The sequence below is a fragment of the Symphalangus syndactylus genome, chromosome 9 (assembly GCF_028878055.3).
Source record: "Symphalangus syndactylus isolate Jambi chromosome 9, NHGRI_mSymSyn1-v2.1_pri, whole genome shotgun sequence".
NCBI lineage: Eukaryota > Metazoa > Chordata > Mammalia > Primates > Hylobatidae > Symphalangus > Symphalangus syndactylus.
In genome coordinates, this window is record NC_072431.2 from 120,353,807 (window position 1) to 120,366,187 (window position 12,381).

The 12,381-nt window shown below is 36.8% G+C and overlaps 1 protein-coding gene across 14 annotated transcripts in view; it reads right to left on the reverse strand.

The window, feature by feature from the left end:
- The window catches only part of DENND4C (DENN domain containing 4C), a 144,901-nt gene that overhangs the window by 11,467 nt on the left and 121,053 nt on the right, over window positions 1-12,381 (reverse strand). For 13 of the 14 annotated variants that reach the window (XM_055294131.2, XM_055294128.2, XM_055294127.2 and 10 more), the window contains 7 exons: window positions 11,249-11,426; window positions 9,951-10,060; window positions 9,468-9,643; window positions 5,003-5,185; window positions 3,996-4,191; window positions 2,107-2,352; window positions 622-739 (listed from right to left, as the gene is read on the reverse strand). In XM_055294131.2, coding sequence (XP_055150106.1) covers window positions 622-739; window positions 2,107-2,352; window positions 3,996-4,191; window positions 5,003-5,185; window positions 9,468-9,643; window positions 9,951-10,060; window positions 11,249-11,426 — 1,207 coding nt within the window. The remainder of the gene's footprint in view (window positions 1-621; window positions 740-2,106; window positions 2,353-3,995; window positions 4,192-5,002; window positions 5,186-9,467; window positions 9,644-9,950; window positions 10,061-11,248; window positions 11,427-12,381) is intronic. The other variant, XM_055294129.2, reaches the window with a different exon arrangement.

Consider the following 12,381-nt stretch of genomic DNA (forward strand, 5'->3'; position numbering starts at 1 on the left):
AAAACAGGTCAGTAAAATAGCAAATCACTTTTTCATTTTTGTGTGTGTACTTTTTTTTTTTTAACAGCAAATCACTTTGAATTAATTAAAAATTTAAAAATAAAGCAAAATAATTTGCTTTTCTCTATTTAACTCTAGGAGAATTTAGTTTGTTTCTTTTTTTTTTTCCCAGCAGTCCATTCTTTATTGTAGAACAATATCCTACCGTATGGATGGACTGTGCCACGATTTGCTTATCCAATCACCTATGGATGTGTATTTGAGTTGTTTCTGTTTTGAGTTTTTTATGTCTTTAATTCTTTGTTTTGTTTGAGATACAGTCTTGCTCTGACACCCAGGCTGGAGTGCAGTGGTATGATCTCAGCTCACTGCAACCTTTGCTGCCCAGGTTCAAGCGATTTTCAAGCCTCAGCCTCCTAAGTAGCTGGCACTACATGCACCTGCTACCACACCTGGCTAAATTTTGTATTTTTAATAGAGACAGGATTTCACCATGTTGGCCAGGCTGGTCTCCAACTCCTTACCTCAAGTGATCTGCCAGCCTAGGCCTCCCAAAGTGCTGGCATTACAGGTGCGAGCCACCGCACCCAGCTGTTATGTCTTTAATTCTATTTTACTTACTAAAATTCCTCCATGAGACATACAGAGGTTCTCTTGGTTCCTGATGAAGGTTGATATTATCCCATAACAGCTGAATATACACAAGTTTGCTATCCTGGGATAGAGATGACAGAGGAAGCTAAAAGAAATCAAAAGAAAGTATTAGTATCCCAAGAATAACAATTACCAGTAGATCTAGTGAAGCTTGATGATATAAAACAGATGAGTCCTTTTAAAATTCTGGACCTAAAATTCAGAGCCAAAATTTTAATTTTTATTAATGTCTGATGACAAACATTATTATTATTTTCTGAGGTCAAGGTTTCTCAGTGTGACTTTTAAGGAATGGGATGACAATTTGCTAACTGGCACAATGGTTGTAGAAAGATTAACCACCATTACAGCAAATTTTAAGGTCAAAGTGTAAGAGTTTCTATTACCTTACCAAATAATTTTGTTTCACCTACCTAATCAAATTAGAGTTTATAGTACTTTAAGGGAAGATTTTATTTTGCCCCATGTATATGTTTGGGGTCTGAGTGTCTTATCAATATTAATACTATAAAATAAGGCGCTCTAGGAGCTCACTGTCGCTAATGGAATCAGGATTCCAGTATAAATAGAGTTGGGGTTTTTAAGTCAGACAGCCAGAATGTGACCTTGGGTCTCCATCACTTCTTAGGTATGTCACCTTACAGAAATTACTAAATTTCTCTAACTTTTAATTATAGCATCTGAAAAATATGGATAATATGAGTCCTTTCAAATAAGGTGGTTGTGAGAATTGCAGCTGGGAAAAGAACAGTTAAGAATAATAGCTACAGCCGGGCACAGTCGCTCATGCCTGTAATCCCGGCAGTTTGGGAGGCCGAGGCAGGTGGATTGCCTTAGGTCAGGAATTCAAACCAGCCTGGCCAACATGGTAAAATCCCGTCTCTACCAAAAATACAAAAATTAAGTGGATGTGGTGGTGGGTGCCTGTAATCCCAGCTACTCGGGAGGCTGAGGCAGGAGAATCACTTGAACCCAGAAAAAGGAGGTTGCAATAAGCCAAGAACACGCCATTGCACTCCAGCCTGGGCAAGATTTTCTAGCTACACTTGCAGACAGATATGACCTAATAATTGAGTTCAGGCCAAGAAAATATATGTGGAAATATTATCTACAACTCCAGGAGCTACCTCCTAAAGATAAAAGACATACTCTCCCCTCCATCCATTTTTCTCCTAACTGCTGGATAGAAAGTAGATGTGACAGCTTGGAGGTAATCAGCCATCCTGGACCAGAAGCAGAACTTGGAAATGGAGGTTATGCATAGCTAAACAAAAATATAGAAGGATCTTAGGTTCCTAACACTTTACCATTCCAGGACTGCTTATCCAGACTTTTAAGTGAGAGAGAAATAAATCTGTCTTGTTAAGCTACTGTTGTTGTATACTTTCAGGAGCTTGAAGTTAAGCCTCATCCTACCGAATACTAACGTAAGTATAAAAGTTGGCACCCTACCTGTACACCTTCATTACAATGTTCAGATGTGAGGATAAGTCCTGGCAAGTTACTAGGAAGGTCCAAACGTCTGAAATACCAAACGAGGTTCCAGAAAATGATTGGATGTTGATTGATGAAAGAAGACGTATGAATCACCTGATCACCTTCATTTTCTAGCAAAGATTCAAGTTCTTTACGGAGTACTAGAGGACTCAAGTAGGGCACAGAAACAGGGGGAGGATTGGGTCTTTTTCCTAAAGGATCCTTAAAAAAAGTACAAAAAGAAATTAATATTATCTGTTTAAATCTGTACGCTCAAGAGCACTTCTCAATGAGATAATACCTCTCTATCCTTTTTAAATCAGTTATTTTAGGACCATTGCTACATGCAGGAGAATATACTAATGAATGAAAACCTAAAACAGGAAAAAAATACTTAAGTATTGTTAAGTTAAATCATTACAAAAGAAAATTAATCAACAGACTCTTTAAAACATGTTCTCTATCACATTGAGAGCAATGGCCTGAATGTATTAGGTTTTTTCAATTTTTATAAGAAATATTTGCATTTCAGATGCTTTATAGTAATGTACGTGTGTAAAAACTGTGTGACATTATCTTCCTCCTACAACTCTGAACTGATGGGGCAATCTTTTGCATTAATATTCTTTGTTGACTTAACTCACTTTTACAACTGATTGCAACAAAAACTGAAGGAATTAAAGAAATAGCATTTTTATAATTCAAAGAAAATAAAAAATGAAAAAAGACCCAACCTAGACTTTGTGAGTTATGCATATTATAATCAGGATAAAATGTTTAAGACTCTCTCATTAACAGTGAGTCCCCCTGGTGCCTAGACTGTGGTCTCCAAAACCATACAAAAAGGCTACTAGAGTTGTGTCAAAAGGACTAATGAGCTAACTTGTAGAGGCTTCTAGCTGACCAAAAAGAATAATATAAGCATGAACAAGGATAAAAACAACAATAGATATAAAGATAAATGTTTAAGGCATGGTAGTGCGTGCCTGTGGTTCCAGTTATTAGGGAGGCTGAAGCAGGAGGATCACTTGAGCTCAGGAGTTTAAGAATAGCCTGGGCAACAAAGCGAGATCCCCATCTCTAAAAATTAATTACTTAATTAAACATAAATGTTGAAATCAATGAGCTCATAATGATACCCTATTCCCCCAAATTAACTGATGATCTTGGTGAATGACAGGGACTCAACTCGCTATTTTGAAAACTCTAAATAAAAGGAAAAAAATCAAGCATTTAACCTGCCTTTCCACTATAAATTTTATCTTTAGAAAATCTAACAGAAGACATAAGGAAGTTTCTATTATATCTAAGCCATATCAACCAAGTGCAATACACTGACTTTATTTGATCCTGATTCCTCAAGCTACAACCCACGAGCACATACACATGCTACACATACACAAGCACACACATGCATTTGACATTTTTGAGACATTCAGAAATTTGAACAGACTAAATAACCTGATAATATTATTTGGGGTTTTTTTTGGTATGATAAAAGCAGTGTCATATTTTTCTAAAGTCCTCATCATTCAGGGACACATACTGAAATATTTACTAACAGAATATGTGATGTTTGAAATTTGCTTCAAAATAACCTCAAAAAAAGAGAGAACTGAATGAGAATATACATAAAAGAATGCCATAAACTGAAAATAAGTGAAGCTAGATGATGGGGGACTCATTATACTGTTTCTTTTTGTACATATTTGAAATTCTCTACAATAAAAAGTTATTTGTTTATGGAAAAACTCTTATCACTTCTCATGTAATTAAAATAAGTCCACTACAGAAGAATTTATAATGTTCTACTATATACTTAGGTGTGTATGCAGTATAATTACAATGTTGTTGTTGTTACATACCACAACTTCCTGCAGACTGTTTGGAAGACTAACTGTTGAAATGCCATGAAACGGTCGCTGGGTAAAGTCAATATTCTGCAAGGGGCCTCCAACACTGTGACTTCGAGTCAAAGACACATTTCGCTTTGATAAACTATTAGGCACAGATGAAATTTTCATAGTTTGGACATCTCCACTGGCTCTCTTTATTTCATCACTTAAAAATAAATGTAGAAGAAATGCTATGTTCATGTTGAAAAACAGTCTAAATCTGTAGAGCTAGAGTATTTTCTACAATGGACCTTGAGTCTACTAAATATATCTAAGAAGAATCAGCACCACCGTGTAAGAATTGCATTTCCTTCAAGCATTTTTGTAAAACTGGTCAGAAAAACAGGATGGAGTAGATGGTTCTGGTGAGGGGTGGGAAGATGACATATTGTAGATATACGGGTATTATTTTAAAAAGACAAAGTACCCATTCAGTTGCTTTACTCAAATATTATTTCATCTTTATTAAACAAAATTACCTAGAAGTATGCTATATGCAAATAAGTACAATAAAGACACTGACAAGTACTTAATCTCTACTAGGCCACGATCCACCTAAGGAGAGAGACCCAATCATATTTACTTTTTTATTTTTAGAGCTTAGCATAATATTTAGCATACAATAGAGTCTCAATAAATGTTTGATTCAATTAGTATTTAAGGGTCAAGTGTACATTTCACAGACAGAGAACACTTCGCCTCTGGAAATCGGCAATGACTATATTAAAGGGGAAATATTTTACTGCTGAGAAGTTCATTTTGTAAAAGACAACTGTAAAATATTAAACTTAGTTCAAAAATGGTTTATCATCAGATTCATTCATTAGCTAGTTAAACACTATGTGGTAATAAGAAGTTAAGATGTACTCTTAAATGTCAGAACTTATGCCTGTATGAGTCAGGCTGTCTTTAGAGACAATTTTTACAAGGGTACCCCATTTATTACTACATAAAGAGGTCTCTGTACCCTTTGATACCTTGGTTCAACTGCAGAGCCTGTTTCTTCAGTTATGATCTGGTTATGTTTTGGGAAATCCATAAAGTTGATCAAGTCAGGTTCTGCTAAACTGGATACAGGTTTGTGCTCCAAGGATTCATTTGCCAATGGAATGCTTCCACTTTGTAAACTGTCACCAGAGGTGCTTGGTTTCAGGAAAAAGCTACATACGGAAAAGGGGGGAAAAAGAGCCTTTAAAAATCCTCAAGTCTTCTAAAATTCTATCACATTTAGAATCATTTTATTGATAAAGCAGTCACTAATAAAATTATATATAATCCAGAAGGAAAACACTGCCTATTTCCAATACACACACTCACTCTCTCTCTCTCTCACACACACACACACATTCCTGTTCTCATTTTCTCTTCCCCTCCTATCCTAAACTTTTCAAATACAAGGTTGGAAATGGTCCAATAAATGATATTCCAATTTTTGAGAACCACTAAAGAAAACTATGAAGGAAGAGGGAAAGCAAAATATTTTATTAATTTCCTGAGTTAAAAAAAAAATAAAGAGCTGCAGTAGCAGCATTTTAAGATATATTAACCTATAATTACTTATAATGTCTTTTATCACTTATAAATCTCCATCTTGTTTCTAGTCATTTCTTCTCTGTTCGTTGTTTTATTTACATCTTATCTCTCTCCTTCTCTCTTTGGGTGGGACTCGAGGAGGGAAGGGCCTTGCAAGGAACATATAGAGAATTTTCTGAGGTAATGGTAATGTTTTCTAAGGGTTTAATTTGCACAAATGCATGCATTTATTCTTCAAATGGTATGTTTAAGATTTGTACATTTTGCTGTATATCAATTTATCTCAAAATAAAAAAATTGTCAATAAATAGTGAACTCTAGTTAATGATATGCATATCAAAGTCTTTGGGGGAGAAATGTATTAATATCTCTATCCTACCTTCAAATGAATAAAAATTTAAGACAGACTGGTGGAGAGACAGACAGGTGATAGACTAAGTATAGTAAAGTGTAAATTGAAGGATGCAGGGGAAGATATTTGTGTGCTCACTGAAAAAAAATCTTCAAAATTTGTCGTAAGCTTGAAATTTTCTATAACAACATATTCAGGGGACAGACTTAATAATGCTCCTTTATACCCAATTTGAAAAATATAAAATAAAATGCTTGTCACAATAGCTTAAAAACACAATTAACTCAAAAAAGTACAGGACTTATGGAGAATAATTTAAACCTGTGTTAAAGGACATAAAAGAAGATCTGAAAAAAAAAATACAGAGATATACCAGGCTCACAGATAAGATAATAATAATAGAAAAGCCAATTTTCCCCAAATTAATCTATAAATCTCAAAGAAAACTCTAGTTGGATTTTTTTTTTTGAGGACCTCAAACTTATTCTAAGAATTCATAGGAAAGAGCAAGCATACAAAAAATAATAATAATAAAATCCAAGAGCGGGAACTCACCCTACTAACCAGATATAACACAAAGACCAAATGATGAAAACAACATGGCATAGAAAAACAGCAAGAAAACACGGAATCAAGTGAGGTACACATGGGAACTGAAATATGATAAAGGTGACACCACATAACAGTGAGCAAAGGATAGGTTACTTAGTAGATAATATTGGGATAACTGGATTGTTATATGGAGGAAAACTAAAAGCTGGATCTCTACCATCATATATAAAAAGTAGAAGAAAGATATATTAAAGACCTAAACATCAAAAGTAAAATATAAGCAAAAATGTTCAAGGATAAAAATTTCAGGTCCTAGGGATAGGGAACAACTTTAAAAACAAGATTCCAAAAGTACAAATTGCAAGGTAAAAAATGAATGGATAATGATATCAAAATTAATGCTTTCAAGTAATTAATATCAATAATATTCAAGTCAGATCAACAAGAAAAAGAAAGATCAATAGAAAAATAGGCAATGAATGGCCAGGCACGGTGGCTGATGCCTGTAATCCCAGCACTTTGGGAGGCCAAGGTGGGCGGATCACAAGGTCAAGAGCTCGAGACCATTCTGGCTAACGTGGTGAAACCCCGTCTCTACCAAAAATACAAAAAAACTAGCCGGGCGTGGTGGTGGGCGCCTGTAGTCCCAGCTACTCGGGAGGCTGAGGCAGGAGGATGGCATGAACCTGGGAGGTGGAGCTTGCAGTGAGCCGAGATCACGCCACTGTACTCCAGCCTGGGCGACAGAGCGAGACTCCACCTCAGAAAAAAAAAAAAAAAAAAAAAGAAAAGAAAAAAAGGCAATGAACATAAGCAGCCAATTCATAGAAAATGCTAGAGCAGGCCAGGTGCAGTGGCTCACGCCTGTAATCCCAGCACTTTGGGAGGCCAAGGTGGGTGGATCATCTCAGGTCAGGAGTTCGAGACCAGCCTGGCTAACATGATGAAACCCCATCTCTACTAAAAATACAAAAATTAGCTGGGCATGGCGGTGGGTACTCCCGGCTACTCGGAAGGCTGAGGCAGGAGAATCGCTTCAACCTGGGAGGCGGACGTTGCAGTGAGCCAAGATCGTGCCATTGGACTCCAGCCTGGGCGACAAGAGTGAAACTCTGTCTCAAAAAAAAGGCTAGAATAACAAGTAATGAAGAGAGTCAAATTTGTCAGTATTGAGACAAACTCAAACAATGCCAAAATTTAAAAAGTGATAATACCAAATGCTAGTAAGGCTATATAGAAATGAGAATTCTTGGGTACTACTTGTGGGAGTGCAGCCGTCTAGGAAGCAATATTTTGTGTTTACTAAAATCATGTACGAAAATGATCTTACTCCAAGAATTATTGTTTTCTTAGAGAAACTACTTTACAAGCCCAAAACGGGATATGTATTTTGCAGTGCACTGCATTACTGCCGTGATGTCTGTAGTAACAGAGAACTGAAAGCAATTGAAGTATCTAACACTAGAATAATGGATAAGTAGAAAGATATATTAACTTCCTGTAGAAGAAAAGGAATAAACTAGATGTACATATAGTAACTCAGATTTTAAATTGTGTAATAAAAAGAAATAAATTTAGATATATATCACGCTTAGCAGAGTCAGTGTCTTGTAGAATGAGGGAATGAGGGTGGGAATGAGGAAAGGAAGATAAACACAAGAGGGCCCTTGCACAAGCCAAAGATGATAGTGTGTCAGGAATTAAAGAGTATGATTTGACTTAGCTCCACTCCTGAAGCTAAAAGAAAAAACAGAGAAGAAACACCTCTACAATTAAATGGTGTGATCTCAGCTCACTGCAACCTCCGCCTCTTGGGTTCAAACCATTTTCCTGCCTCAGCCTCCTGGTTGCTGGGACTACAGGCATGTGCCATGGTGTCGGGCTAACCTTTTTTGTATAGATGGGGTTTTGCCATGTTGCCCAGGCTGGTCTTGAACTCCTGACCTCAAGTGATCCGCCTGCCTCAGCCTCCCAAAGTACTGGGATTACAGGCATGAGCCATCGTGCCCAGCCTAAATGTTTTTTTTTTTTTTTTTTTTTTCTGAGACAGAGTCTCGCTCTGTCACCCAGGCTGGAGTGCAGTGGTGCAATCTCAGCTCACTGCAACCTCCACCTCCCAGGTTCAAGCAATTCTCCTGCCTCAGCCTCCCGGGTGCCTGGGACTAATGGCGCACACCACCACACCTGGCTAATCTTTTGTATTTTAGTAGAGATGAGATTTCACCGTGTTGCCCAGGCTGGTCTCGAACTCCTGAGCTCAGGCAATCCACCTGCCTTGGCCTCCCGAAGTGCTAGGATTACAGGTGTGAGCCACCACACCTGGCAATGTATTTTTTTTAAAGCAGCTAAAGGCAGGAAATAAAAAGTTCAATTTGTTCCATAAAATGAATGGAATATTAAGTATAATTCCTTAGGTCAGCACAGAGTTACCAAACTCTCAATTATTTAATGTATCATTATAGATCAGCTAGTCTCATTTCTATTGCTTAGAATTTGGTCATTTCACTGCACAGACTACTACTAGGAAGTGCAAGTGACAAGAGAAGAGTTGAAGCCTTTTTTCCCCTTTGTTTCTTCTAAAATATATACTCACTGCAGCTTCAAACTCCTGGGCTCACGCGATCCTCCTGTGTCAGCCTTCCTAGTAGCTGCTACCACAGGTGCACACTACCATGCCCAGCTAATTTAAAAAAATCTTCTGTAGAGACAGGGTCTTGCCATGTTGCCCAGGCTGGTCTTGAACTGCTGACCTCAAGCAATCCTCCCACCTGGGCCTCACAAAGTGTTGAGATTACAGCATGAGCCACGAAGCCCAGCTGATAATCCTACTTTAAATAAAATGGAAAAGTAGAGTACCACATTACTAGTATTTGCTACTCAAATACTGAAGGTGAAGGATAGACAGGAAGGCAGACCTGGAGCATACCATGAATATTTCGCTCTTCTCCCAGAAGTCATGTTTTTTGAGGGTACTTACTTCTTGAGAGAGCTTTTATAAGACTAACCTTGCAGAACCTCTCAAATCTTTGAATTCTATATTGAGAAGAGGCAAGAAGTTGCTTTTACAGAATGGACAAGCGGTATTCAAATTTGAGTCATCTGCTGTCCATCCAGCCATAATTTCTTCATCATAAACTAAAGCTCCACAAGCTCTACACTGTGAACAACTGGACATCAAAACCTAAAAACAGAAAAATGCAGACACTGAGAATGTTTAATAAAAATTAATCTTAACAGGAATTCTCTTGAGATAATAGGATTTTATTTATTCTATTGATCAAATTTGGAATTATTAATAACAGTCCTTTTATTTCACAGGTAAACTACCAGTTCAATGTCTCACTTACATAAGACATCAAGCAAATTCAACAAAATGACTTATTTTATTATACTGTCCACAAGGGTATCATAGAATCCTGTTAAATGCCATTCTGAAATAAAAATATGCTTACAGCTACTTTATCATGAACTGAATATAGAACTTTTACCTCCATTGCACAATTCTGATAGATGCTAGACATGCTGGTATTTTGAGAAGAACCATGATCTGATTTTTCAAAGTCTTGCCCTTTCAGGCCTCTTGGAAATGGAACTTCACCTACAAAGGAATGAACACTGTAACACCTTATGTAAGGAGTGTCCTTGTTTCTTGAAAATGCATGCCGAAGTATTTAGGGGGGACATATAATAAAGTCTGCAATTGTTTTTCAAGTGGCTCAGTATAAAAATGTATGCATACATAGAAAGAGATAAAGTTAACAATAGTTAATTAAATCTAGGTGGAAAATATATGATTGTTCATTATACGATTCTTTCAACTTTTCAGGACATTTGAAATTTTTTTTTTTTTTTTTTTTTTTAGACGGTGTCTCACTCTGTTGCCCAGGCTGCAGTGCAATGGTGCAATCTCGGCTCACTGCAACCTCTGCCTCCTGGGTTCAAGTGATTCTCCTGCCTCCGCCTCCCAAGTAGCTGGGATTACAGGCACACGCTGCCACGCCCGGCTAATTTTTTTTGTATTTTAGTAGAGACGGGGTTTCACCGTGTTGCCCAGGCTGGTCTCGAACTCCTAAGCTCAGGCAATCCACCCGCCTTGCCTCCTGAAGTGCTAGGATTACAGGCATGAGCCACCATGCCCGGTTTGGACATTTGAAATTTTTATAGTAAAAAGTCAGAGAAAAAGAACCGAATTATAATTTTAAAAAGTAACATGGAGTAAGAAACTTCAATGACACATCCTAGGGATTCTCAAACTCTGGTATACATCTGATTCACCCAGAGAATTGCTTAAAAATACACATTCCCAAGGCCTCATCTCACAAATTCAGTCTCAGAAGTTTTAGCGTTAGGCTTGGACATTTGCATATATTTTGAAACAAATTCCCCAGATTATTCTGATGCATGCCAAAGTTTGAGAACTAATGATATAATCCACAAATATATACAACTAAAAACAAAGGCAGTAGGTGACCACAGTAGTTATAAATCATACAATATCAGAATAGATCATAAGGCGGCTAGTATTAAAAATCTCTCAATCATCTCAACAAATGGGGCTTATTGAGCGGGGAGTTACAGGCATCTAAATTAAAATAAGCAAAGACAGGCCAGGCGCTGTGGCTCATGCCTGTAATCCCAGCACTTTGGGAGGCCGAGGCAGGCAGATTGCTTGAGCCCAGGAGTTCGAGACCAGCCTGGGCAACATGACAAAACCCCGTCTCTTAAATAAAAAAAAAAGCAAAAACTATTATAAAGCAAATGAAGAAAGGATAATCCTTCCCCATACCTGTTGGATAATGCAGTTTTCCTACATCTCCACTACTGCTGCTACTGCCAAGACTTGTGTTGCTCTGGGTAAGTTCACTGGGGATCAACCCTGAGATACTTGTGTTAGGCGATATATTCTCCCCCAAAATATGGTCTTCTAGGCCAGCCGGGAAGCTGTAGTCTCTATTAGTTTCCTCCTTTAATTGAAAAAAAAAAAAAAAAAAAATTCCACATACATAAATAATACCTTCTCCAATGGGAATATACTCACTCTACCCTTTTCAGAATTAAACTCTATAATCCTTAAACAAATCATTATCCCTACATTTTTCAAAACCGTGAAATCTCCTCACTATTATTTGGAAATTCCCTTCCACAATCTAAGACATTCAAGCCATAAGCAACAATACTTTAAAAAAGATCGTGGTGTGCCTCAGGTGTATGTGGGAAGTCTGGGTGTCTCTCAATATTGAATCTTACAAAATAACAGAATTCTAGGGAGCTCACTGTCTCCAATGGAAATCAGGAATCCCAGTACAAGTACAGTAGGGGTTTTTGAATCAGACAGCCAGATTGTGACCTTGTTCTCCACCATTTATTAGATATGTAAGCTTACAGAAATTACTAAACTTCTTTAACTTTTAATTATGTAATCTGAAAATATGGATAATATGAGTTGTTTCAAATAAAGCTGCTGTGATAATTTCAGCTGGGAATCTGAATGTTCAGAATAACAAATATCAATATTAGAGCCACGAAACATGAAGAAAGTTTCAAACACTGTAGTTCTTAACTACATAAGTGATTGTTGAAGCTTTGGGTAGAAAACATTTCAACAATCAGTTTTTTTTGCTTTAAAAACGAAAGATTTGTGTCTTCCTTGTTATAAAACCATGTTATATGATTTTTAAAAATTAAATACAGATAAGCAAAACAAGAAATAAAAAACGCTTATGATATCAACAGTCAGAGAATATAATCAAAATATTGATATACATCTTTCTAGTCATTTAGAACATACATATAAAATGATATAATAAATCTTTACAAATTAGAATATTGTTTTTAGCCTGTACTTCTTATGTGATTATTTTAATGTTATTAAATTTTCTTCTAATTATTTAAACCCCTGTGAACTAATCTGTTTTACTG